Below are 22984 nucleotides of genomic sequence, written 5' to 3' on the forward strand. Positions count from 1 at the left end.
GAGCTGCTGAACTATGACTTCACAGAAAAGTTAAGCGCGTAGGAGTTTTTTTCTTGAATGTTGGTTCCTGTTTGAATCTCTGATGCTTGATATGAGGAGGACCTGAACTTTGAGCTGGAGCTGTGTCTGAAGGTCTTGACTCGCAGGATGAACGCCCTCCAGACTCTGTTTCTCTTGGCCACCGGCCTCTCTGTGGGTGAGTACAACTTCACAGAAAGCTTCACCCCCCATCTCCCTTTTGGAGAAATACAGTATTTGTGATTCATCTGCATGTGCGGCGATTGATGCTCCTTCTAGTCCTGTATAACCAGATCTTTCATCCTTCCAGCTTGCTGTGGTCCAAGGGCACCAATCCAAAGGAGGGCGCTTAACCAGTTCAGGACAGAAATCCAGTGCCTGATGTCTGACAGCTCGCCGGTTTTGGACTACTATGACTACGGCTGCTACTGTGGATATGGCGGCTCTGGCACGCCTGTGGACAAGCTGGACAGGTTGTGATTCATTCACTCTCTCTCTCTCTCTGTCATGAAATAAAAACGCCTTTTCTCCCTGTCTGAACACTTGTGTTGTCAAACCTGCAGGTGCTGCCAAGTGCATGACAAGTGTTATGGTGACGCCATGCAGCACAACGCATGCTGGCCCATCATCGACAACCCTTACACCGAGTTCTACGCCTACAGATGTGCCAAACAAAGCAAGATGATCACCTGTGGCAGTGAGTCCACCGAGACCAGCGTGAGGTTATTAAAGAAGAAGAAATAACCTCCTAACCACCTTGTGCACTTTCTCCTCCTCAGAGGACAACGACGCATGTGAGATGTTCATCTGCGAGTGTGACGGGAAGGCTGCCGAGTGTTTCGCCAGATCGCCTTATTACCCCGAGAACAAGCGACTGCCCAGTGAACGATGTCAATAGAAGACTTCTGCAGTTAATCGAACACAGGATCTACTCCCACACACGACACACCCATCACTGAGCTCTCAGGAGCGGCAGCAGCTTGTTTCGTACGCTCATTGAAATACTCACACTGACTTTGTACTGTCACATTCTCAAGGTCATGGTTTTCTTTTCTCCTTTCTCTGTGCTGCGTCTCTATTTTTCGCTGTGGATCTGTATCCTGACATGAAACACCAGTAGATCTGCATCTCTACTGATGCCCAGTTATTCACCAGTATGATCCGAACTCAAGTTTCCACTAGAGGGCGCTCTCATGTAGCTCTTTCTTCACTTGCTTGCTGAAAGTAGTTTATAGACTGTAGACTTTAATATTGGCAAATTAATCAAATTATACAAATGCTTGCAGTACTCAATAAAGAAGATACAAACAATTATTCAGTTTCTGTGTGTGAATTTATAGAGTTTTTATATAATTTGTGAAGTATTCAGTTGTATATTATTTTATACCTTGGTTAATGATGTCATCTTAATATAGTTGCAGTGTTGTGGTCCGTTGCCATTTCAGTCAAGTGTCCGAGCACATTGCTAGTTTGGACCAAGACGACGTAGTTGAGACCACAGCAAATTATTATGTTATCATGAATTAACTTGGTCTAAACTTTAAAATAACTGCACTACGATAGTAAACATTTATTTTTGGGTAGAATGTACACACATTGTATGTATCCTGATCAGGTTCAATGTTCACACTTACCACACGATAATGTATCGGAAGAATAATACATACATTACTATAATGTTCATAAAAATATCAACTAGAGAAAAAATACATATTTAAATTGTGATCAAAAAAGAAGACGCAACATATGATACAAAGTGGGAATCAATCAACACAGGAAGCAAAAAAATGGAGGAACATATAAAAAGTTAAGAAATTAACCTGTTGGTTTGACTTGTTTAGACTTTATTTAAACCTGCAGACGTTGAATCGTGGAGTTTGTCAGATTCGTTGCGAGAGACAGAAATACCTGTGATTGTTGTAAATATTTAATGAGCTGACCTCGTTTAGGGAAGCTCCTCCAGATTAGTGTGCATTATGTGTGCAGCAGTTTGCTCCATCAGTCTCTGGCTCCCTCTCTTTCTCTCCTCTCACACATCACACACACACACACACACAAACACACACACAAACACACACACACACACACACACACACACACACACACACACACACACACACACACTCCCAGCAGCCACATCGGCAGTGAGCGAGCCACATTTACACAACATGAACAAAAACCAACACACATGAACCAGCAGATCATTTCAGATTGTCAGTGTTCTCTCTGTAAACACAACCTTCGTGCAACATGGTGCTTTGTTGTGTCTGGCTCGCTGCTCTGGGGCCAACGGGCAAAAGTTCCCTGGACTCATGTTTTGAAATAAAAAAATAAATCATGCGACCTCGAGCTGGGACAGAGTTTTATTGACACGATATTGAAGTGGGTCAAACGAGTGTTTGTCTTTCAGGTGCACGGGGGTTGAACCTGCAACGCTTCGGGCCTCGATATTCAAGAGGAGGCTCCTGTAGGAGGGGGTCGTCCGAATGTGGAGCAGGGATCACATGTCACAAACATTTACATGGAACATGGTGGCAGCTCAACACGGGAAACTTATACATATATATATATATATATTTGAATATGTCGACCATTGAGCTGCTGTGTTTCTCTTTATTTCGTAAAGTCTGTTTCTTCACATTGATCTGTTTCTTTAATTACTGCGTATGTACTTAATGAACTTCTTCATTTCCTGCAACATTTAATGTACAGATAGCAAAATAAACCACTTAATTTCCCATGATGCATCTTCTCTGCATTGCTTCTGTGCGGTCTGACCTCACAGCACACTTCCCGCTCCTCGCGGCACAGTTAAATCATTTACAGCGCGGCCAGAAATTATATCTGTGCATGTGTGAGTGTGTTTGTCACGATTCAGACGAAAAGCTTGACTCCTCTCCAGAACCAGCGGAGTCACCTTCAGCGCTGAGACGAGTGGAGCTGACGGGTCCGAGTGGAAACACGTCTGCTCAGGACGTTCTCCCTGCCGGAGCCACCTCTGAGCCAGATGGACTCAAACAAGCTCCTGGCTTTAGGCTTGAAAGTTAAACATCTACACAGAAACAGCCCCTTTAAAAAATGGAAACAGGTTTATCTTGTACAGCTATTAAAAACATATCTTTTGCTCTATTAGACAGTTTGATATATTGTCGGATAAAGAAATCTCTTCTGTCCTTATACTGCACTTATAGAGAGTTTCTGGTGCAAAATAAGAAATATGATGTGAAAAGTAACTAAAAAATAGTTTGTAAAATTGCTTTAAAAACTAAATTAGTTGAAAATGAAGGAGACATTGTATTTCCTCATAATGAAAACTTGTATTAAATTGATTTAATAGGTGTTGTGTTTTAGTGCAAACCTCTTTGCAGTTATTATTTCTCTGATAATGTCGCAGCCTCTCTCAACAAAATTAAAAGTATCTGTTCAGTATATTAAGAAAAGTGACCCTTTTCTCTGAGGTTTCTTAGTACGGCAAAACGAATGGAAGAAAGGAAATATTGACGTTTAGTAACTGGATATGGGAAATTGTAGCTCAAATATTTGATATGAGATGGAAGAGGAAACAGGAATTGGATATTGTTTTAGTAAAAACAAGGATAGAAGACGAGAGGAGGTGGAAAGAAGAACAAATACATATTTTATTTTATCATATTGCATTACATTGCATATTGCAAATTGACATTGCTCTCCTGTTTTGCATTTAACTTTACTTTTTATATCTTTTTATCTTTTATATCTTTTTATTTTATACATTGTTTTTTTTTCTTATGTGTGTTGTATTTATTGTGTTTTTATGTTTTTATGTTCATTGTATGCACCAACAACCAGAGCAAAATCCAGGTTGGTGTAAACCCACTTTGCAATAAATACATTCTGATTCTGAAAATAGAAACTTTAAGATGAAGAAACCCACTTTAATTTATCATATACAGTATATTATTTTATTTATAAATGTCTCTTTTTCTTTAGTTATAATACATGACACTGTAAGAACTCTGTTTCTCTTGGCCGCCAGCCTCTCTGTGGGTGAGTACAACTTCACAGAAAGCTTCACCCTAGATCTCACTTGTGGATAAAGTATTTGTGATTCATCTGCATGTGCGGTGGTTGATGCTCCTTCTAGTCCTGTATGACCATATTTCTCATCCTTCAACCTTGTTGTGCTTCAGCCCTGTCTCAGCATCGCGTATCGCTCCTCGATTTCAAGAACCAGATAGAGTGCGGGATGTACAGCCGGCCGGCTTGGTACTACGCTGACTACGGCTGCTGGTGTGGAAAGGGCGGCTCTGGCCTGACTGTGGACCGTTTGGACAGGTCGTGTTTCATTCACTTTCTCAGCTCAGTGCTACCTTGACAAAAAAATGCAAATTCGCCCTGTCTGAACACTTGTGTTGTCAAACCTGCAGGTGCTGCAAAGCGCATGACCTGTGTTGGCGTTTCGCCATTAATCACCCCCAATGTAGGTTCATATTGGACCTCCCTTACTTCAGGTCCTACGACTACAGGTGTAACCCAGGAACTGGGGAGGTCACCTGTCTCGGTGAGTGCACCGAGACGACAAGAGTGTGAGGATTATTAAAGAAGAAGAAATCAACTCCTAACCACCTTGTGCACTTTCTCCTCCTCAGGGACCAACAACGAGTGTCAGGCGTTCATCTGCGAGTGTGACAAAGGGGCCGCCAATTGTTTTGCCACATCGACTTATGACAACCAGTACTGGAACTGGCCCAAAACCCGATGTCAAAGACGATCTTCTGTGTAAAGGTCTCTTTTTTTTTAATCGCTGCTGTTGTCTCAGAATCGACTTGGTGATGATTTAATGATGAGAAGATGCTCAGCATTCAGATAAATTGCTGTGTCATTAAATGAAATGTGTTGTTGAGCCTTTGACTCGTGCTGGTTCATGCACATTTTCCATTTTGAAAGATATTTGTATTAAAGATCCTGTCACAGTTCAAATCCTTGTGCAGTTTGAGTCGTGTGTGTTGTCAGCTTCTATCAAACACTGTTTATTTGCAAAAGGCGATGAGTAGTTTGGACTAATCTCTGATGAACCAGACAGCGGCTTCTGAAATGTTTAGAACATGAAATTGACAAACAGCCTCAGACTACCTGTCCTATGAGCTGGTGACGGGGCGTGCCCCCCGAGGGTATATATAAGGAGGACCTGAACCTTGAGCTGGACTTGTGTCTGAAGGTCTTGACTCGCAGGATGAACGCCCTCCGAACTCTGTTTCTCTTGGCCGCCGGCCTCTCTGTGGGTGAGTACAACTTCACAGAAAGCTTCACCCCCCATCTCACTTGTGGATAAATACAGTATTTGTGATTCATCTGCATGAGCGGCGGTTGATGCTCCTTCTAGTCCTGTATAAACAGATTTTTCATCCTTCCAGCTTGTTGTGCTCCAGCCCTGTCTATCAACAGCAAGTCACTCTACCATTCTCAGCAAATGATGCAGTGCACAATGCCCGGCAGCTGGCCGATTAGGGACGACTCTGGCACGCCTGTGGACGAGCTGGACAGGTCTTGCTTCATTCTCTTTCTCTCTACCGTGACATAAACACACCTTTTCGCCCTGCCTGAATACTTGTGTTGTCAAACCTATAGGTGCTGCCACGTGCACGACAAGTGTTACGATGACGCCCTGGAGCACCACCCATGCCGCACCATCTTCCACAGACCTTTCAAGTTATACTCCTATAACTGTGACGAAGCGAGCAAGATGATCACCTGTGGCAGTGAGTGCACCAAGAGGACAAGAGCGTGAGGTCATTAAAGAAGAAGAAATAACCTCATAACCACCTTCTGCACTTTCTCCACGTCAGAGGACAACAACGCAGGTGAGATGTTTATCTGCGAGTGTGACAGGAAGGCCGCCGAGTGTTTCGCCAAATCGACTTAACAACGATCACTATAACCTGCCCGGCCACCAATGACAGTAGAAGACCTCTGCAGTTAATCGAACACAGGATCCACTCATCACTGAGCTCTCAGGAGCGGCAGCAGCTTGTTTCGTCCGCTCATTGAAATACTCACACTGACTTTGTAGGAGGACCTGAACTGTGTCTGAAGGTCTCGACTCGCAGGATGAACGCCCTCCGAACTCTGTTTCTCTTGGCCGCCGGCCTCTCTGTGGGTGAGTACAACTTCACAGAAAGCTTCAGCCCCCATCTTCAAAGTATTTGTGATTAATCTGCATGTGCGGTGGTTGATGCTCCTTCTAGGCCTGTATAACCAGAATTCTCATGCGTCCACCTTGTTGTACTTCAGCCCTGTCTCGCCGTGGCAGGGCGATCCCCCAGTTCCAGCAAATGATCCTTTGCACGATGCCCGACAGTTCGCCGATTAGGGACTACGCTGACTACGGCTGCTACTGTGGAAAGGGCGGCTCTGGCACGCCTGTGGACGAGCTGGACAGGTTGCGATTCATTCACTCTCTCAGCTCAGAGCTATCATGACATACAAAGTCTTTTCTCCCTCTGAACACTTGTGTTGTCACACCTGCAGGTGCTGCGAAGTGCACGACAACTGTTATGGTGATGCTCAGCAGCACGACAAATGCTTGTCGATCTTCGACAGCCCTTACATCGAGTGGTACACCTGGAGCTGTGACGAAGCAAGCAAGACGGTCACCTGTGACGGTGAGTGAACAGAGATGACAAGAGCGTGAGGTTATTAAAGAAGAAGAAATAACCTCCTAACCACCTTGTGCGCTTTCTCCTCCTCAGAGATAGACAACGGCGAATGTGAGCAGTTCATCTGCGAGTGTGACAGGAAGGCCGCCGAGTGTTTCGCCAGATCGCCTTATAACAACGATCACTATAACCTGCCCAGCGACCGATGTCAGTCGAATACTTCTGCATTTAATCAAACACAGGATCCACTCCCACACACGACACACTCATCACGGAGCGGCAGCAGCTTGTTTCGTCCGCAAATACTCACACTGACTTTGTACTGTCACATTCTCAAGGTCATGTTTTTCTTTTCTCCTTCTTTCTCTGCACTTTATCTCTATTGTTAGCTGTGGATCTGTATCCTGACTAGAAACACCAGTAGATCTGCATCTCTCATTAACTGATTCACGGTTATTCACGGGTATGATCTTAACTCAAGCTTCCAATAGAGGGCGCTCTCATGAAGCTCTTTCTTCCCTTGAAATCAATGGTTTTGTGCACCTTGGGCATATCTGTGATGAAAAAGTAAAGATTTTAACCATTCTTGCAAAAAAAAGGCTTTTCTCACTGTTTCCATCGCTTTTGTGCACTTTGAACATTAGAAGAAGAGAAACCAGTTAGTTAACAGACTGTAGACTTTAATATTGGCAATTTCTCAAATTATACAATGCTTGCAGTACTCAATAAAGAAGATTAAAAAAATGATTCAGTTTGTGTGTGTGAATTTATAGACTTTTTGTATTATTTGTGAAGTATTCAGTTGTATAAATCCTTTTATAGCTTTTATATATTTTAGACCAAAACCAGAGCAAATTATTATGTTATCATGAATTAACTTGGTCTAAACTTTAAATTAATCGCACTACGATAGTAAACATTTATTTTTGTGTAGAATGAACACACAGTGTGTGTATCTTGATCAGGTACAACGTTCGCACTTACGACACGACAATGTATTGTAAGAATAATACATACATTACTATAATGTATAATGTTAATGCGTACACATACATTTGGATCATCTCTGCAGTTTTGATGCACTGATATATCACTGATATCCTCCTTAATCTACACAGTGTAAATACAGTGGACTAATTCAGAGTCAAACGCAGTGACTGAGTATAAAAATGGATGACGCATCTCCACTTCCTTCTCTTTTGCAGAAAAACACTTGAACGTACATTTTGTAAAAAAATTGAAACCATCTTTTGGAAAAACATATTGAGCATGCACATGGACTTTTATGTCTAGGTCAGGGGTCGGCACCCTGCGGCTCTGGAGCTGCGTGCGGCTCTTCAGTGAAGTAACTTATAAACTCTCTAGGAATATTTTTAATCAGCTTCCAAATATGGTTACATTAGGAATACATTGGGCCACTTTCACAGATTTGCTCTTTAATTTTCTCAGTTATTCTGCAGTAAAAATACACAAAAAATTATCTCAGCATAGTCAGAGGCACCATGAAAAGGAATCCACTCGAAGTAACTTATAACTCTCAAGGAATATTTTAAATCAGCTTCCAAATATGGTAACATAATGAATACATTCGTCCTTTTTTACAGATTTTCCCTTTAATTTTCTCAGTTATTCTGCAGTAAAAATATACAAAAATGTGTCTCAACATAGTCAGAGACACAATGAACATGAATCCACTCGAAGTTACTCATAACCTCTCAAGGAATATTTTTAATCAGCTTCCAAATATGGTTACTTTAGGAATACATTGGGCCACTTTCACAGATTTGCTCTGTCATTTTCTCAGTTATTCTGCAGTAAAAATACACAAAACTTTTTCTCAGCATAGTCAGAGACACCATGAACAGGAATCCACTTGAAGTAACTTATAACCTCTCAAGGAATATTTTTAATCAGCTTCCAAATATGGTAACATAATGAATACATTCGTCCTTTTTTACAGATTTTCCCTTTAATTTTCTCAGTTATTCTGCAGTAAAAATACACATATAATTATCTCAGCATAGTCAGAGGCACCATGAACAGGAATCCACTCAAAGTCAATTATAAATTGTAATTATATTTTTAATCAGCCTCCAAATATGGTTATATTATTTATACTTTTTTTTTTTTACAGACTTGCCCTTTAATTTGCGGTAAAAATACATGAGAAAAAAATTCCAATAAAATAAAGTTGTGTTTTTCGTAATTTTTGATCAGACAGCCGATCACAAACAGCCGATCACAAACAGGCCCCGCCTCCGCCCCGCCCCCTCCCTCAGAGAGACACACACAATGAGACCAGTACTGATCGGCTGCTTCTTATCAGTGGAAACAGTGAAAACAGCAAGTCTCTCTGGTCTCAGCTGCTAAGAGATCAGAGCAAAAGCTGCAGTTGGTTTGAATTGAGCTTCAGTTATGTTAAGGCTGTAGATATATCGTTTTATTAATTTCAAAGTGGACTACTTCTTATTTTATACATTTCCCAAAAATATGGGGAGGACTCAAATAAGCCTGCATAGTTCTGTGTTTCATTCATTTCAATGTGGGCCTTCACATTGCCAGTGTATTTTGTTCTTCCTCTTCATAGGAGTTTGGTTTTTATCCTTTGTTGTAACAGTTGTTGGGGGTGAGGTCCTGAGTGACCATCAAACAATAGGTTGTAAATACTTGAGGCCTACAAGGCCCAGCTGAAACCAGTTCAACCAGTTTCAGTCTTAAGTCACACCTTCTCTAGACAGCCTGGAGCCTCGCCTTGGTGGGGAAAGCATCTCCTGAACCCCCACTATGCCCCCCCCTCCAGCAGGGCCTGGTGGGGAGATGTTGCAGGCCGCTCTGCAAAAACCCAAATGAGACTCTGAAACGCCCACTGAGGTCGAATCCCCGCCCACTAAGGTCGGGACCCTGACATCTAATTGGCTGAGGGCAACACTGACCCTTGACCCCTCCTCCAGGGGGGCAGGTACCTCCCAGGTAGAACAAAACCCCTGTGCTCCCAGAAATCTGCCTCTTTTCCACGCTGCTCAAGTTGTTTTCTGACCTCAAGAGGTCTAACCACACGACTCAGTAACTAAGGAGGCGATTAGACGTTTGTTTAATATCATTTTATTTGAAGTCGTTTCATTTTCTTTTATCTCAGTCAAAGTTTTATCTTGATAGGACCTTTCCTGTTTTAACTTGAAAGATCGAAACAGGAAGTGCCCCGCTGGACGGACTCCGACACTTCCATAGACTTTACTTTTTCTTTTTTCCAACGATCTACAAACGGCTTCAAACCAGCCGTCCCCTGCAGAAGCGCGACGTTCATCCCGCTGAGGAGTATGAGACAATCCACTCCGTTCCTGTAAACCAGCACGTTCTCCGCTGTTACAGAAGAAAGGCGAAGTTTCATTCCGTCAAGGAGCACGAGGAATTCGCTCCCTTTTCCGGTCCAGCGGCTGAGCTCCGGAGCTCCGCTCGTGAAAGAGACCACGTGATTCACTGGCCCCCGACACATTCGCGCCGACTCGCAGGCACATCGCGAGGGTTGTACAGTAAGAGACTTGATTGTCTGGGCAGATACGTAGCATATTGTTTAATATTTGAGTGTATTTGTTTGTGGGATCTCCGTGTCTCATTGTTTAGCCACGACGATTCGGCTACTTCCGGTTCATTTCCGGTTACGGCCTTGTGCCACAGTTTTTAAGCGCCGTGACTAAACGTCTCCGGTTGCACTCGTTCCCGTCTGAAGAACCTTACAGAGATTTTACCGTCAGACTTCAGCACACAACGCCGTTTGAGTGCTGAGCGGTAAAGTAAATGTAACTTGTTGCTGACGGTGTTTTTAAGAGCTTCTTTGAACTCTCCTTGCATGCCTTCTCTTCTCTCTCTCTCTCTCCTTCTAAACCGACCTATACACCCGTTCCGATCTGTATTTAGAATACAGTTCATGTGACAGTTAAATCTATATTTAAAGGGCCTGAAAACATCTGGCTGCCATTTTGAAGCCAAAGCTCAACCAGAACAAATAATCCTTTGTTCCACCTCCTCCTTTGTGCCTCACACGTGGTCCGGCGGCCATTTGAGATTATTCATCGGTAGACCCGCCCTCAATTCTGGCTCTAAATTCATAACGAACCCGCCATTTTGTTTTGTAGTTTTAAGCCTAACATTGTCGGCCTCCATCTTGGATGTGACGTCACTACGTTACTGCGTCATCGCCACGCCCCCTCCCTTTTCTCTCTCGCTCTCTCACACACACACACACCCACACACACACACACCCACACAGACACTTTGATAGACACAGACAGATGCATACACACTCAGATACACATAGGTGGATACATGTGTCTTCTAAATTGTGATAAATGCTGCTGCTGTTGTGATCTTTGAAATATGGGAGTTTGTTAAGATGATGAATCATTAAATAACACTAACTTTATTTCACACACACACACATAGACACACACACACAGAGAGACACTTTGACACAGACACACACACACATAGAGACAGACATACATAGGTAGACCGCAGGTTGTCCATGTATTTTCCGAATTGTGATAAGTGCTGCTGCTGTGTTTATCTTTGAAATATTGGAGCTTGTTAAAATGAGGAATCATTGAATAACATAACTTTATTTCCCCTTTTTAATAAATACTTTTGTAATTAAAGTATCTGTAGTCTGTGATTATTTGTGCATAAGTGTGTGAATACAGCTGGATTATGATTGCCTGTGCTCGAACTTAGAAGCCTTCACTGTTTATTAAGTAATCGTTAATATTAAAATATTGACATTATTAATTTGACATTTATCATTATGAGACTGATAATTATAGCTTGACATCGTTGGTCCCTGGGAAACCAGGGTGGTGCCCCCCCTTTCTCAATTATAAATATAGATAGTATTATTCTTAAATTGATAATTTTATGGTTTTTGACTACTTATTTTCATTATTCTTGGTTGATAACCTTATCGTTGTTAATTGATAGCTGGTACTTTCTAATTGATAATTCCTATTTTCTCATTAGTGGTTTTATTGTTATTTGATTACTGATCATCTTCAATTAATAATTTAATTATTTTTGATAGATAATTTTTATTTTAATAATCATATTTCATGATTATTAATAATTAGCCAACGTCAAGTCTACTCCTATTGCACAACACAGTTAAAAATAGCAATGAAATATCAACAGTTTTCTTTGTTGTCGTTCTATAATTTCCTAAACTAGAGTTATAATATTTATAGTAGAACTATATATAAACGTTATAAGCTGTGTTTTCAAGTATGTTTTGCGGGTCCAGACAATTTGATTTTGGGGTAGAGGGGGCAAACGGCTCTTTTGATAGTACAGGTTGCAAACCCCTGGTTAATGATCTGAAGGACTGAAATTATGACTTGAAACATCAATATGTATTTGTCACATGTTTATGTTTGGGTGGAACAGCCGTGAACAAAATGATGATCTTCTGCATAAAGGTCTCTTTGTGTTTTTTTATTGTCGCTGCTATTGCTTTGAGAGATATTTGTATTAAAGATCCTATTACAGTTCACATCTGTGTGCGGTTTGAGTCGTGTGCTGCCAGCTTCAATAAAACACTGTTTATTTGCAAAAGGCGATGATTAGTGTTGTGCAATAGGAGTAGACTTGACGTTGGCTAATTAATAATAATCATGAAATATGATTATTAAAATAATAAAAATTATCTATCAAAAATAATTAAATTATTAATTGAAGATGATCAGTAATCAAATAACAATAAAACCACTAATGAGAAAGTAGGAATTATCAATTAGAAAGTACAAGCTATCAATTAACAATGATAAGGTTATCAACCAAGAATAATGAAAATAATTAGTCCAACACAATAAAATTATCAATTTAAGAATAATACTATCTATATTAATAATTGAGAAAGGGGGGGGGCACCACCCTGGTTTCCCAGGGGCCAACGATGTCAAGCTATAATTATCAGTCTCATAATGATAAATGTCAAATTAATAATGTCAATATTTTAATATTAACGATTATTAATTAAACAGTGAAGGCTTCTAAGTTCGAGCACAGGCGATCATAATCCAGCTGCAATCACATACAGATGCACAAATAATCACAGACTACAGATACTTTAATTACAAAAGTATTTATTAAAAAGGGGAAATAAAGTTATAATGTTATTCAATGATTTATCATTTTAACAAGCTCCGATATTTCAAAGATAAACACAGCAGCAGCACTTATCACAATTCAGAAAATACATGTAAAACCTGCGGTCTACCTATGTATGTCTGTCTCTGTGTGTGTGTGTGTCTGTGTCAAAGTGTCTCTCTGTGTGGGTGTGTCTATGTGTGTGTATGTGAAATAAAGTTAGTGTTATTTAATGATTTATCATTTTAACAAACTCCCATATTTCAAAGATAACAACAGCAGCTTATCACAATTTAGAACACGCATGTAACCTCTGGTCCATCTATGTGTCTCTGTGTGTATGTATCTGTCTGTGTCTATCAAAGTGTGTGTGTGTGTGTGTGTGTGTGTGTGTGTGTGTGTGTGTGTGTGTGTGTGTGTGTGTGTGTGTGTGTGTGTGTGTGTGTGTGTGTGTGCGAGAGAGAGAGGAAAAGAAGGGGCGTGGCGATGACGCGTAGTGACATCACATCTAAGATGGAGGCCGATCATGATTCGTGGAATCAAGGCCTAAAAACTCTCAAAATGGCGGATTGACTACAAAACAAGATGGCGGAGCCGTTATGAATTTAGAGCCAGGATGGGAGGAGAGAGAGAGCGGAGGCGTGGCAATAATAGACTCAAAATGGTGGGTTTAACTTAACGTTATCCAAAATGGAGTCTATGTTAATGACACCATGTGGCCGGAGCGCACACTGGTGGTCGTCACATGAATTACACAAAGGAAATTTTAGACAAAGAGAATTCTTATCTCTGCTTGGCTTTGGGGGCCGAATGGTTTCCAGATGTGTTCAGCCTCTCTAAGCATAGATTTAACTATGTGACATGACCTGTATTATAAATACAGGTCAGAAGTGTGTATAGGTCGGTTTAGAAGGAGAGAGAGAGAGAGAGAGAGAGAGAGAGAGAGAACATGAGAAAACATGTAAGGAGAGTCCAAAGAAGCTCTTAAAAATACGTCTGAGATGAGTTAACAGTTGTTACGGACCTATAAGAAATGGCTCGTGAGGCCCGGAACACATCAAATAAACGAATCAGAAACAACTGTTGCCACTAAATAATAACAAATGTTTATTGGTTGAAACAAATATTTAGAAAGGCAACAAACCAAAAGGGTTGGAGGTTCCCGGCCAAAACAAACAAAAGAGAGGGGAACACTGAGCCAGCCATCGGCCGTCGAAGTCAGTGTTCAGCCCCGAACTAAGTCTGCCTAAATAACCCACTACCTAAATGAAAGAAAAAGGTTATCCGAAAACAGGACTACCGGGAACCCCCGAACCAACTACCAACATAACAAAAGCTCAAAAGGACTTCTGGCATGGGGGAAAACGGAGCCTCGGTCTCCTCACCCGTTCACCTGCATGGAAGAATAGAGAGAGAAAGAAATTCACAGCCTCCTTAAGTCAGCTCCGGGCTGACGAGGTGATGAGTCTCACCTGAGGACTGGCTGCGTGGAGAGAGAGAGAAAGGTGAAGAGAGGCACAAACACACACACACATTCTCACACAGAGCCCCACCTCCTGGCCACACGTAACACCCCCACCCAGAGCTTGTGAATAGCCGGGGGCAAACGTGAAGACCAGGGAGGAAGGAAAAAAAAACACATTCACAAGACCTAACACCGTGACAACGTGTCGGCCGAAAAAACACTGGCAACCACACTAGGAAGTCCAAGCCAACAAACTCTGTCAGTGACGACCAAGTCACACCACAAAATCAACTAGACACGGCCTATCACAATAGACACGGCACTCACAGTTGGAATCAACAGAAACACTGAAGACCCAACATGTGATCTCGGACGAGCCCCCAAATATGTTACGGACCTATAAGAAATGGCTCGTGAGGCCCGGAACACATCAAATAAACGAATCAGAAACAACTGTTGCCACTAAATAATAACAAATGTTTATTGGTTGAAACAAATATTTAGAAAGGCAACAAACCAAAAGGGTTGGAGGTTCCCGGCCAAAACAAACAAAAGAGAGGGGAACACTGAGCCAGCCATCGGCCGTCGAAGTCAGTGTTCAGCCCCGAACTAAGTCTGCCTAAATAACCCACTACCTAAATGAAAGAAAAAGGTTATCCGAAAACAGGACTACCGGGAACCCCCGAACCAACTACCAACATAACAAAAGCTCAAAAGGACTTCTGGCATGGGGGAAAACGGAGCCTCGGTCTCCTCACCCGTTCACCTGCATGGAAGAATAGAGAGAGAAAGAAATTCACAGCCTCCTTAAGTCAGCTCCGGGCTGACGAGGTGATGAGTCTCACCTGAGGACTGGCTGCGTGGAGAGAGAGAGAAAGGTGAAGAGAGGCACAAACACACACACACATTCTCACACAGAGCCCCACCTCCTGGCCACACGTAACACAGTGATTCACCCCTCAGCCCTCAAGCGAGCGTTGTGGGCCGAGGTTCTGATCGGTGAAATCACTGCAGACTCACACAGACGTTAACAGTGCGGGCGGAGGCGCTTCTCGCGGCCCTATTTACTGCAACACAAAACATTGCGATCCAACCGGAAACCGGAAGTAGCGGCTCGGAGTAGTGGCCGGCTAAAACAATGGAACACGGAAGTTCCATCAACAAAATACACTCAAGTATTAAATCAACACGCTACATATTAAAACTAACATCTGCCCAGACAACATAAGCCTCTTACTGTGACCGTGATTTCGTGGGTTGCATGCGACTTGGCGCGAATCCCCGGAGGTTCAGTGAATCGCTTGAAGTTTCTCAGACGGGCTCTCGTGAGCACCGCAGCTGGGCCGGAGCCGATCCGTTGTGCTCCGTGGCGAGATGAGGTTTCGTCTTCTTCTGCAGCAGCGGAGATCGTGCTGCCTCACAGGGACGTTCGGCTGCTTGTAGCCGTTGTAGATCGTGTGGAGAAAGAATAAAGTAAAGTCCGTGTGGATAAGGAAACAGTCTGAGATCGTCCAGCGAGCAATTTCCTGTTTTGGTCTTTCCAAGTTAAAAACAGGAAAAGTCCTTTTCAAAATAAAAACGTCAACTAAGGTAAAAGAAGAAATGAATGAAATGAATTGAAATGAACAAAACAAATGTCTTATCGCCTCCGTTAGTTACTGAGTCGTGTGGTTAGACCTCTTGAGGTCAGAAAACAACTTGAGCAGCGTGGAAAGGAAGATGACAAAGAGAGTCTCTTAAAAATACCGAGTTAACTAGTAGAACCCCGGAGGGGTTCTGTTGTCGCTTGGGCATCTGAGTGAAGAGAGAGAGAAGTCTGTGAGTTCAGCCCTTTTAAGTCATGTCTCAGGTGACTCCCCCCTGGGAGGAGGGGTCAGGGGTCAGTGTGACCCTCCAGCCAATTGAGTTGTCAGGATTTGGCCCCCAGGGGCGGGCTTACCGTGGGGGACCAGGACGTGATCTTTTGCCACATGGAGATAAGGGCCCATGCTGGATTTTTAAATGTAAGGGGTTACCCGAGCCTGGCCTAAGGTTTTACGACCCTTTGTTCTAAGTCGGATCACTGGGCCTTGCCCAACAGTCCCCCTTTGACCTGGGAAGTGGGTCGTTACCCAGTTTCCAGGGCACGCTAGGGTCGAGAGTCCAGTGATAATCCATGAGAGGTAATCCTTGAGTGGAGTTGAAGCATTGAAAGTTAGTTCATCATGAGGCATAAATGTCTTTGAGGCATGAGTCTAAACAGAGAGAGGTAATTGTCTGGGCAGACAGAGGCTAGACAACATATATTCTAAAACACGGCGCACATTTCAATTTCACATAATGCTTATCGGCAGTTATTGTTAACATACTGATGAATTTCGGTGAAGAGTGAAATGAAAGAAAAGTGGAAAAAGGAACAGAAGAAAATGTTTGAGTAGGTGCTGTTGTTTTGAGGTAATCATGTGTGTTATTCTGTCAAACCAAAACATTTAGAACGGCGAGTCACGTTCTGTTGTTCGCTAATCTGTGAATATATGGTAAATCCTATTTCTAGGTTTGCAAATCTACAGATATTGAAATTTTTCTGCCAAGACTGAATTGCCAAGTGTACCCGTGAGGGCTGCACAACCGTAGTGGTAACGACTTCAAAATCCTCAACGAGGTCTAAGGAGTTCACTACCTGAACATACGTTATACAATTTACTGACAGGGGGTCTAAAGCATGCAGCTATTGATGGAGTGAGTGGTTTGAGCGGTCTTTGTTTTAAAATTGGGATTTCTTCCCCCCCCCCTTTCAGGTGTGGAGGTGAGAGGGGGTTTCTGGCAGCGCCTCGGTCCTTCCCAGTCATTGAAGTCATCTTTAGGAGTGGAGAAGGAGGGCAACTGCTTCTAGGTTCGCCAACGGGGTTCAGTGTCTGGTCTCTTAGGGGAGCCTGGAGGAACACGTGGCACAATGTCTCTCATTGCTTCATCCACACATCTCCGTATTAATTCCTCTGTGCCAGGATGCATCCCATGTGTTGGATTTCGGTCACCATCACTATACTCCTGGTATTGATGAGGTTTCCTTTGGTTACAGCCCCTACTTCTCTGTGGAGAGGGATTCAGGTGCTGAGGTCGAAACTGTTTGTGGGGCTGGTTGAAATCCTCACCCCCTTGGTTTTGAGGGGCACCCTGTTGGAAGGGTCGTTGTTTCTGGTTCTCTTTGCTGGGGTTCATCCTGGCGTGGGGAAAGTTGTCATGTTCCAGCGCCGGGTCCACATTGAGTTGGACTTGAACTGCCAGAACCACGGTGTCGTCTTCGTTACACCCTCGGTTGTCTGGGTCGAAGCGATAAATGTCTTTTTCCAGGGGCTCTTGCCGCCGGTTGCGGATTTCCTCTCTTTGAGGGGGTGCTGAGTCATCAGTGTCTTTTGACTCGAATGTGCCACGGTACTCATCTTCGTGGCCACCATCTCTTGCACCGGGGTTGGCGGACCATCCAGGACGCGACCGTGAGTCATGGTGCGCCTCTGCCTGAGTGGCAGACTGGGAATCTCCTTCAGCCCTCCAGGACGGAGTCCTTCCGTCGTTGTGATGTGGATCAGCATGGCTCCGTGCAGGATGTGTTCCTTCTGGCTGGAGTGGATGCTGTGTGTCCGCTGGACAGGCATTTGATGTTGCCTCATAGCGGTCGCAGGTCACTGCACGTCTAGGGGTTGAGTCCTGCTCCCCCTTTGGTGTTGAGTGGGTCGGAGCGGTGGACTGCTGGGTGTGTCTGGCTCTCCAGAGCAAAGCTCCCTCTGCATGAGGGTTGTGCTCGCAGCTGTTCTCCCAGTGTCTCTTTTCCGCTGGCTCCACCGGGAATGACGTCAGCTCCTGGCCCTGTCATCAGGGATCTCAGCTGGAGGGGGGGACAGCTCTGTTTGACTGTGCCCCCCTTTCTGCTGACCTTTGACCTGCGCATGCTCCTGCACCGCCTGGTCCTGTTCTTTGCGGGTCTCGATGATGTGCCGCAGGTGGGAGTTTTTTTTTTTTCCTGCTCCGCTCGACATGCTGCTTGCATGGCTATGAGCGCCTTCGCATGTTCTTGGGTCTGCAGCTCGGCTCTCTGCTGGTAGAGGAGTGTCAGTTGACCCAGAGCATGGGGTATTCTTGGATGCGGCCCAGTGGGGTTGATGAGTGCATGGACAGTTCTTGATCTTACGATCGCAGGTACTTATTTCATACTCACTCAACTCACTCACCGCATCATTAGAAAAAAATTACTCAGACTGGCTACAGTCTCTAATAGGACCTCTGGTCCTGAGGGAGCACTTGCCCCACGGTGTTACATGCTACTCATCTTCTGAGTGCGAAAAGGCACCTGGTGGACTGCTCACGCTTGCTTAGAAAAAGTGGGTAAAACACTTAATTAAAAAAACTACACCACAAGATGCACAGGTGAGCTTCACCCTGTGTCTATAAAGTGTCAATGAAGGATAGCTCGGTGGCTCAATCCTTAAGACCTAGTTGTTCAACAACTAGTCTTCACAAAACTAGTCTCTCAAATCTAGTTTGTCTCCTTAAGATCAAAAAGCATGCAGAAAATCTCCAATAAAATTACCAACTACTGAAACGCAGTCAGCAACCAACCAAAGTTACACAAAAGTCTGCTTAGCAAAGGGAATTAAGAATAAAGAAACTTCAAAGAGAAATTAGTTTCGAACCTATGTCTCTCTTCAAAGATTAATCATAATTATTGTGCATTGAGATGACACAACCACTTATATGCTAGAAGCAACCAACCACGGATACACAAGGCACTAGTATACCTGCTTGGGACAGATGCAAAGGGATTACAATAAAAATTTTCAAAGAGAAATAAATTCCTAGAATTATTTTTCTCTTTTCTTAAATTATTTATGATTCTTGTGCCTCGAGAACACAACCACCGATTGCAATCTGCAGCCAATTACGGATACAACAGGCACTGGTATATCGGTTTGGTAAAAGTTCAAATGAATTAAAAATAAAACTTTGCAAATAAGAATAAATTTCCAAAATTATTTTCTTCTTCAACAACGAATCATGATACCAATGAGAGAAAGGAAAAGTTTTGGAAAAAAAATTAATTTTTCAAAAAAAATTAAATTTTTCAAAAAAAATTAAATTTCTGGAAAAAAAGAATCTGGATTATTGTACACAGTATTATGATACAGCTGGAGTTAGATCGCCTCACACGGGGCACCATTTATGTTGTGCAATAGGAGTAGACTTGACGTTGGCTAATTAATAATAATCATGAAATATGATTATTAAAATAATAAAAATTATCTTCAATTAATAATTTAATTATTTTTGATAGATAATCTTTATTATTTTAATAATCCCATTTCATGATTATTAATAATTAGCCAACGTCAAGTCTACTCCTATTGCACAACATTAGTTTCAACTTATCTCTGATGAACCAGACAGCGGCTTCTGAAATGATATATGATTATATATAAAAGTTGAAAACATAAAAACCTTTTTAATGACTTCACTCACGATTAAGTGGAATACAAACGTACATACATAACTTTTTTGTAATATTTCCAATGAAACCTGGATGAGAACAACCAACCACACTCATGTATTAATCTCCCGGTTTTGCAGCAAAACTGGAATTAATAACTTAATAGAAGTTGTTTTTCAGTGCAAACCTCTTTGCAGTAATTATTTCTCTGTATAATGTCGCAGCCTCTCTCAACAAAATGAAAAGTATCTCTTCAGTATATTTAGGAAAGTGACCCTTTTCACTGAGGTTTCTTAATACAGCAGAACGAATGGAAGAAAGCAAATAATGACGTTTATTAACTGGAGATGGGAAATTGTATCTCAAATATTTGATATGAAGAGATGGAAGAGTACGGACCCCCCCAGGGGACGGGGGGAAAAAAAATGATGGGTGAAAAAAAAAAAAAAAAAAGGACTTTTGCGAGAAAGTTTATTATTCAGAAAGTTGATTATTCAGCTGCCGCTGAATAACTATTACCAGCACTGCTCCAGGATCAGAACAGACGCTCATTAAGCCGGTCGTCCTGTGTGTGTCTGTGTCTGCTTCCTCCTCACTTGCTTTACACTTTAACAATAAACACCAGCACTGATCCGAAGTCATGATCGGTCATCATAGGATAATAACTAAAAAATACATGTGATTATCAGTTTTAGTGAAGAGGAACAGAGTCAAGCATACACACACACGCACACAACCCTCCCCCCCCCCCCACACACACAGTATCCCATGACAGACCCTGCAGTCAGTATCTCATAATTATGAGATACTAAGTTATAATAATGAGATGCTAAGTCATAAGACTGTGTGTGTGTGTAAGGCGGTTGACCCCGCAGCTGCTCAGCCTCGGCTTCCCTGCTCTGTGGCACCCGCCCACAACCCGTATCTCGGGACCTCGCAAAAGTCTTGCGAGATCTCGCAAAAGTCCGTTTTTTTTTCACCCATCATTTTTTTTCACCCTGTCCCCTGGGGGGCTCCGTAGAAGAGGAAACGGGATATGGATATTGTTTTTTGAAAAAACAAGGATGGAAGACGAGAGGAAGAGGAAGGAAGAACAAAATATAACTTTAAGATGAAGAAACCCACTTTATTTTATCTTATACATAATTTTATTTTTAAATGTCTCTTTTTCTTTCGTTATAATACAGCACAATACACTGGTTACTGTAAGAAATCACACTTTTACAAATGAAGAGTAGAAAGGCCCATAGTGTGAATCCTTTCTCTCACCTCAGTTAACATCGCTGTGTGGTCACTGATTAAAGATTTTATTATCAAATGCACAGAGATAACATTAAGCAGTCGCTGGCAATAAAATGCTTGAGTCACAGCATTTCATTGCCAGCGAACTGCTGAAATATGACTTCATAGAAAAATTAAGCACGTAGGAGTTTTTCTCTGGAATTTTGGTTTGTGTTTGTATTTCAGATCCTGTTCAGTGTGAGGGGTGCGACCCTGTGTCGTATAAGCAGGTGACGGGGCGGGCCCTCCCGAGGGTATATATAAGGAAGGCTTGAACTGTGAGCTGGAGCTGTGTCTGAAGGTCTTGACTCGCAGGATGAACGCCCTCCGATCTCTGTTTCTCTTGGCCGCCGGCCTCTCTGTGGGTGAGTACAACTTCACAGAAAGCTTCACCCCCCATCTCCCTTGTGGATAAATGCAGTATTTGTGAATGATCTGCATGTGCTGCGGTTGATGCTCCTTCTAGTCCTGTATAACCAGAATTCTCATCCTTCCAGCTTGGTGTGGTCCAATGGCACCAATCCCCGAACGGGCGCTCCCCCAGTTCAGGAACATGATCTTGTGCAAGATGCCCAAAAGCCGGCCGATTTGGCAACTAGCTGACTACGGCTGCTACTGTGGAAAGGGCGGCTCTGGCTCGCCTGTGGACGATCTGGACAGGTCGTGATTCATTCTCTCTGTCAGTTCAGTGCAACCATGACATAAAAACACCTTTTCTCCCTGTCTGAACACTTGTGTTGTCAAACCTGCAGGTGCTGCCAAGTGCACGACAACTGTTATGGTGAAGCCGAGAAGCTCAAGCAATGCAACCCTTACTTCAAGTTCTACGCCTACAGCTGTGACGAAGAAAGCAAGACGGTCACCTGTGACGGTGAGTGCACCGAGACGACAAGAGCAGGAGGTTATTAAAGAAGAAGACATCACCTCCTAACCACCTTGTGCACTTTCTCCTCCTCAGAGAACAACAATGCATGTGAGATGTTCATCTGCGAGTGTGACAGGAAGGCCACTGAGTGTTTTGCCAGATCGCCTTATAACCCCAAGTACAGGCACTGGCCCCAAGAACGATGTCAGTAGAAGAATTCTGCAGTTAATCGAACACAGGATCCACTCCCACACACGACACACCCATCACTGAGCTCTCAGGAGCGGCAGCAGCTTGTTTTGTCCGCTCATTGAAATACTCACACTGACTTTGTACTGTCACATTCTCAAGGTCATGGTTTTCTTTTCTCCTTCTTTCTCTGCGCTGCGTCTCTATTGTTAGCTGTGGATCTGTATCCTGACAAGAAACATCAGTAGATCTGCATCTCTCATTAACTGATGCTTGGTTATTCACAGGTATGATCCTAACTCAAGTTTCCACTAGAGGGCGCTCTCATGAAGCTCTTTCTTCCCTTGCTTGCAGAAAGTAGTTTACAGACTGTAGACTTTAATATTGGCAATTCATCAAATCATACAAATGCTTGCAGTACTCAATAAAAAAGATTAAAAAAATTATTCAGTTTGTGTGTGTATGAATTTACACACACAAATTGATGAGTTCTTGTATTATTTGTGAAGTATTCAGTTGTATATATTATTCTATAGCTTTTATATATTTTAGACCAAAACCAGAGCAAATTATTATGTTATCATGAATTAACTTGGTCTAAACTTTAAATTAACTGCACTGCGATAGTAAACATTTTTTTTTGTGTAGAATAAACACACAGTGTATGTATCCTGATCAGGTAAAACGATGACACTTACGACACAACAATGTATTGTAAGAATAATACATACTTGTCTATAATGTATAATATTAATGCGTACACACTCATTTTGATCATCTCTGCAGTTTTGATGCACTGATATATCACTGATATCCTCCTTAATCTACACAGTGTAAATACAGTGCGCTAATTCAGAGTCAAACGCAATGACTGAGTATAAAAATGGATGACAAGTCCCCACTTCCTTCTGTTTTGCAGAAAAACATAGTAGGAAATACAC

General features: G+C 42.6%; 4 protein-coding genes across 5 annotated transcripts; all 4 read left to right on the forward strand.

The window, feature by feature from the left end:
• The first annotated feature begins 95 nt into the window (after nt 1-95).
• Nucleotides 96-4977, forward strand: LOC133020226 (acidic phospholipase A2 HTe-like). Of its 2 annotated transcripts, XM_061086753.1 has the most exons (5): nt 96-159; nt 4008-4044; nt 4188-4332; nt 4425-4558; nt 4647-4977. In XM_061086753.1, the coding sequence occupies exons 1-5, from the start codon at nt 148-150 to the stop codon at nt 4778-4780; spliced, it is 462 nt and encodes a 153-aa protein (XP_060942736.1). In that variant the 5' UTR covers nt 96-147; the 3' UTR covers nt 4781-4977. The 2 variants fall into 2 exon arrangements, with proteins under 2 accessions (XP_060942736.1, XP_060942814.1); XM_061086831.1 differs by lacking the exon at nt 4008-4044 and having other exon boundaries at nt 96-196.
• Nucleotides 400-1332, forward strand: LOC133004822 (phospholipase A2-like). The gene is made up of 3 exons (XM_061074353.1): nt 400-491; nt 582-715; nt 798-1332. The coding sequence occupies exons 1-3, from the start codon at nt 400-402 to the stop codon at nt 914-916; spliced, it is 345 nt and encodes a 114-aa protein (XP_060930336.1). The 3' UTR covers nt 917-1332.
• Nucleotides 4978-5057: 80 nt separating the features above from the next.
• Nucleotides 5058-7400, forward strand: LOC133019987 (uncharacterized). The gene is made up of 7 exons (XM_061086622.1): nt 5058-5541; nt 5626-5756; nt 5844-5858; nt 6068-6154; nt 6289-6436; nt 6526-6659; nt 6747-7400. Exons 1-7 carry the CDS (start codon nt 5468-5470, stop codon nt 7040-7042), a joined length of 885 nt encoding a protein of 294 aa, XP_060942605.1. The 5' UTR covers nt 5058-5467; the 3' UTR covers nt 7043-7400.
• A 2241-nt stretch (nt 7401-9641) lies between these two features.
• Nucleotides 9642-22489, forward strand: LOC133020381 (acidic phospholipase A2 2-like). Its single transcript, XM_061086947.1, has 5 exons — nt 9642-10183; nt 21176-21354; nt 21487-21649; nt 21742-21860; nt 21948-22489. Exons 2-5 carry the CDS (start codon nt 21306-21308, stop codon nt 22064-22066), a joined length of 450 nt encoding a protein of 149 aa, XP_060942930.1. The 5' UTR covers nt 9642-10183; nt 21176-21305; the 3' UTR covers nt 22067-22489.
• The last annotated feature ends 495 nt before the right edge of the window (nt 22490-22984 follow it).

The sequence above is a fragment of the Limanda limanda genome, chromosome 1, assembly GCF_963576545.1.
Source record: "Limanda limanda chromosome 1, fLimLim1.1, whole genome shotgun sequence".
Lineage (NCBI taxonomy): Eukaryota > Metazoa > Chordata > Actinopteri > Pleuronectiformes > Pleuronectidae > Limanda > Limanda limanda.

Bases quoted from the DNA above. Each gene is read 5' to 3' on its own strand.
- LOC133004822 (XM_061074353.1), top strand. From the start codon at position 400: ATGTCTGACAGCTCGCCGGTTTTGGACTACTATGACTACGGCTGCTAC. The intron at 492-581 runs GTTGTGATTCAT...TCAAACCTGCAG, and splicing joins CCTGTGGACAAGCTGGACAG to GTGCTGCCAAGTGCATGACA. The intron at 716-797 runs GTGAGTCCACCG...TCTCCTCCTCAG, and splicing joins CAAGATGATCACCTGTGGCA to AGGACAACGACGCATGTGAG.
- LOC133019987 (XM_061086622.1), top strand. From the start codon at position 5,468: ATGATGCAGTGCACAATGCCCGGCAGCTGGCCGATTAGGGACGACTCT. The intron at 6,155-6,288 runs GTGAGTACAACT...GTTGTACTTCAG, and splicing joins GGCCGCCGGCCTCTCTGTGG to CCCTGTCTCGCCGTGGCAGG. The intron at 6,437-6,525 runs GTTGCGATTCAT...TCACACCTGCAG, and splicing joins CCTGTGGACGAGCTGGACAG to GTGCTGCGAAGTGCACGACA.
- LOC133020381 (XM_061086947.1), top strand. From the start codon at position 21,306: ATGAACGCCCTCCGATCTCTGTTTCTCTTGGCCGCCGGCCTCTCTGTG. The intron at 21,650-21,741 runs GTCGTGATTCAT...TCAAACCTGCAG, and splicing joins CCTGTGGACGATCTGGACAG to GTGCTGCCAAGTGCACGACA. The intron at 21,861-21,947 runs GTGAGTGCACCG...TCTCCTCCTCAG, and splicing joins CAAGACGGTCACCTGTGACG to AGAACAACAATGCATGTGAG.
- LOC133020226 (XM_061086831.1), top strand. From the start codon at position 148: ATGAACGCCCTCCAGACTCTGTTTCTCTTGGCCACCGGCCTCTCTGTG. The intron at 4,333-4,424 runs GTCGTGTTTCAT...TCAAACCTGCAG, and splicing joins ACTGTGGACCGTTTGGACAG to GTGCTGCAAAGCGCATGACC. The intron at 4,559-4,646 runs GTGAGTGCACCG...TCTCCTCCTCAG, and splicing joins TGGGGAGGTCACCTGTCTCG to GGACCAACAACGAGTGTCAG.